This window comes from Camellia sinensis, chromosome 6 (assembly GCF_055761805.1).
Source record: "Camellia sinensis isolate YWXY chromosome 6, ASM5576180v1, whole genome shotgun sequence".
NCBI lineage: Eukaryota > Viridiplantae > Streptophyta > Magnoliopsida > Ericales > Theaceae > Camellia > Camellia sinensis.
The window spans coordinates 119,680,777-119,684,040 of record NC_138966.1 but is presented as its reverse complement, the minus strand read 5'-3'; the positions used below and the strand labels follow the sequence as shown (position 1 = coordinate 119,684,040).

General features: G+C 38.3%; 1 protein-coding gene across 1 annotated transcript; it reads right to left on the bottom strand.

The window, feature by feature from the left end:
* Positions 1-204: 204 nt before the first annotated feature.
* LOC114256259 (uncharacterized) lies at positions 205-739 on the bottom strand. The gene is made up of 2 exons (XM_028195873.2): positions 332-739; positions 205-210 (listed from the first exon to the last, which is right to left on the bottom strand). The coding sequence occupies exons 1-2, from the start codon at positions 737-739 to the stop codon at positions 205-207; spliced, it is 414 nt and encodes a 137-aa protein (XP_028051674.2).
* Between the last annotated feature and the right edge of the window lie 2,525 nt (positions 740-3,264).

The window sequence follows — 3,264 nt, the reverse complement described above, 5'->3', positions numbered from 1 at the left end:
TTGTTAATTACATCTGAATACAGTTAATGCATGTAATATGTATGAAGAAATTCTTTACAACAATCTGTAAAATATAGAATTTGAATTAACCATACACGAATGCAAAATACAACAATTGCATAACACGTTTGTGAATTTTGTACGTCATCTTAAAATATGTAAACAGTTTAGTAGGGTATGCATATATTCTTACAAAACAAGAAATTACAACTAAAATTCCCAAAACACATATTACGAAAAACATTTAAAAGCAGTCATACTGAACAACCTTATCCGACTACCTACCATTTCGCCGAATTTGGTATAACTTTGCCCTTATTCGATGACACACCTGCGCCATTTCAACGTCCTCGTTCGTAGGCATGACGGCATCGTCTAGGGCAGCCAAATCTGCGCGAGTGGGAATATCGTCATATGTGTACTCCGCCGTAGTTCTGACAGCAACAACTAACGCATCATCCTCACTTCTGCGTATGAAATTGTGTAATGCCATAGATGCAGCCACCAACGACACCTGCACTCTACGAAAATCAAACCAAGGCATGTTGTGCAGGAATCTCCACCGCGACTTCCAAGCGCCAAATGTTCGCTCAATCACACTCCGCAAAGAAGAGTGGGCACGGTTGAACAACTCATTACGATTCCTCGGCTTGTGACCTTGAAAGTGTGGTTGGTGGTAGTGGCTGCCCTTATATGGTGCAAGAAATCCCTTCTTATTACTGTATCCACTATCCACCATATAATATCGACCTATCAATGTGTACATGTTAATATATATTTCTTTCACGTGTGGCCAAACAAATTGAACATATTATGGCATTGAAAAAATTAACAACTATGTATAAAAGTCATAAGCGAGGTATTTATATTGTTGCAATTGTTACATGTATTTTTTTGCGAATTTACTGAGGTACACATGACAGTCGTTATGTATATGGAAATGAACGTATGTTATGCCACGAATTTTTTTTTGGACAATTCAAATGTGCATTAAAGATGCAGAAGGGTCTACCAATGTATGCACATAAAATGTTGTGTTCGTACGTACCATCCACTGCAGTTGGAAAATTATATTGTGGATCCTCGGTGACAGTGTTTAAAATCCGACTGTCATGCATGCTACCCTCCCAGCATGCTACTCTCCCAGTCGCATGACACAAAGATGAAACATATATTGAAATCACACACTACCAGAATATTTTGAGTGTGGCAACCCTTTCGGCTAAAATACGGGGCTGCTTCCGACTCCCTTATGCATGCTGGCACGTGTGTCCCATCCAAGGCACCTAAACAATCCTACACAATTCGAACAAGTAGGCAACCGAATAGTAGCATCAAATTATGCATTATAGCCTTGCATTTTTTAACTCACATCTTTGTAGAATTTGAAATCGAAATCGATTTGAAGCATAGTTTTGCGCACCTTAAACGGAAAATACTGTGGTTGGGTCTGCAGGTGGGGATCCCTCCTGTTTTGGAAATCTGCGGGCGGCCGACAGTGCGCAATAGTGAACTTTTTCATTACTTTCAAAACATTATGAAAATGCTATGATATTGTTTTATCGGAGTGTTGGAATCTTTCTTGGAGCTCTCAGTTAGGCAAGTTTTTGAGAACATGAATGAAGATTGCAACACTTTCCTCAACGTGCAAGCCGTGGTCCCACTCAGGTACATGCAACCCGAAGTCGGTCACTAGTGTGGCACATAAACGTGTAAAAACATGTTTCGGCATGCACAGTTCATAGTGAAATCTGCCACTGTGCCCATTATACATTTCCGCTATCCATGCCTTTCCCGTCAAGATGGACGTGCGACATGGGACTTTAAGCATGTGGGCCTTGTAGTAGTCAGAGGCTATTCTGTACGCTTCAACATAATTATTATTCATTTCAGTCTACCACTCGATTGCGAGCGCAGCGACATCATCACACATTTCCTCCATCCGTGCATCGTTGTCATCGTCGCTTTCCATGCCTAAATCACATAACTTCAAATAAAATGAGAAGCATAACATGGCAGACTACTACTCTGGCAAAATTAAACATCAGTCAAAACTAAAGGCTCTCAATAAAAGAAATGTTATGTATAAATAATCAATTACAGTTCCTTTGACATCCTTCTGAGAGCTTCTATTGTATAGTGTTGTTCTATTATCAATGGTGAAATCTTAAATATATATATTGCACTTTCCTTGATATGTTAACACATCATATATTTTTTTTAAACTACCTTACAAAGGGTCTAACTTTTAGTAATCTTTTTTTTTTCTTACTAATAAAATATACAAATAGCAATGAAATATACAAACAACAATCTTCAAATAAAATATACAGAAAGAATAAATTCAAATCTTTTTTTGGTTTTTACTACCTTATAAAGGGTCTAACTTACACTTTTCACCTAAAGCCTTCAGTAAACTTCAATTGTCTCTCTACAAATAGAAACTCTTTTGTTCAAATGGTCGAGTGTAGCAGATTTAGAACCACTGTTTACATAACTATGAAGCTGCAAATTGGAAGAGTTTGATCAGATTGATGGTTTATTCAAATTTAAAATTTTGAAATCCAAGCATAGCCAAACTCAAGCAATGTACATCCATAAATTTAAAACCAGGCAAACCTTGCACATGCATAACCAATTCAAGCAATTCTCCTTACAACATGGTCCAAACAAAGCATAGTTAAAAAAGCAAGTCCTTAGGAAATAGAAAACCAACATATTTAAAAACGAAGTCCAACACAAAGCATAGTTAAAAAAGCAGGTCTTTAGGAAATAGAAAAACAACATATTTAGAAATGAAGTCCTATTTTGCGCAATATGCTTGCAAGAGTTGGAACAGTTGTTGTCCTCTCTTTGTCCTATTGCTTCACCTGGAGCCAGCTGATAATGCCTTCATCCGAAGGAATACTCATCACCATCTCCCTATTATTGGGCACCTCCATAAGCAAAATTCTGAAATGGAGCAGTGGATTAGTTTGGTCAAGTCCCTGAATTTCATAAAGACGTCCAACTGTTTCGGCCATAGTGATACTATGGCCACCGACAACATGGTTTACAGTGAGTTCCTTGCTTTGGGTCTTCACCGAATTGACCAAATCATCCATGCTTGTTGCCAATGCTTCTGCCCCGGTGATTCACTTTTTTTGCACGGCTATGACGGATGAGTGCCTCCTTTTGCTGCCACTACCTGATGCGTTAATGGTTGCAGATTTCATCAAGTTAGCCATTTCAGATGCTCCCAATTCATTGTTGTCCGTAGAAAAG

Bases quoted from the DNA above. Each gene is read 5' to 3' on its own strand.
- LOC114256259 (XM_028195873.2), bottom strand. From the start codon at position 739: ATGGTGGATAGTGGATACAGTAATAAGAAGGGATTTCTTGCACCATAT.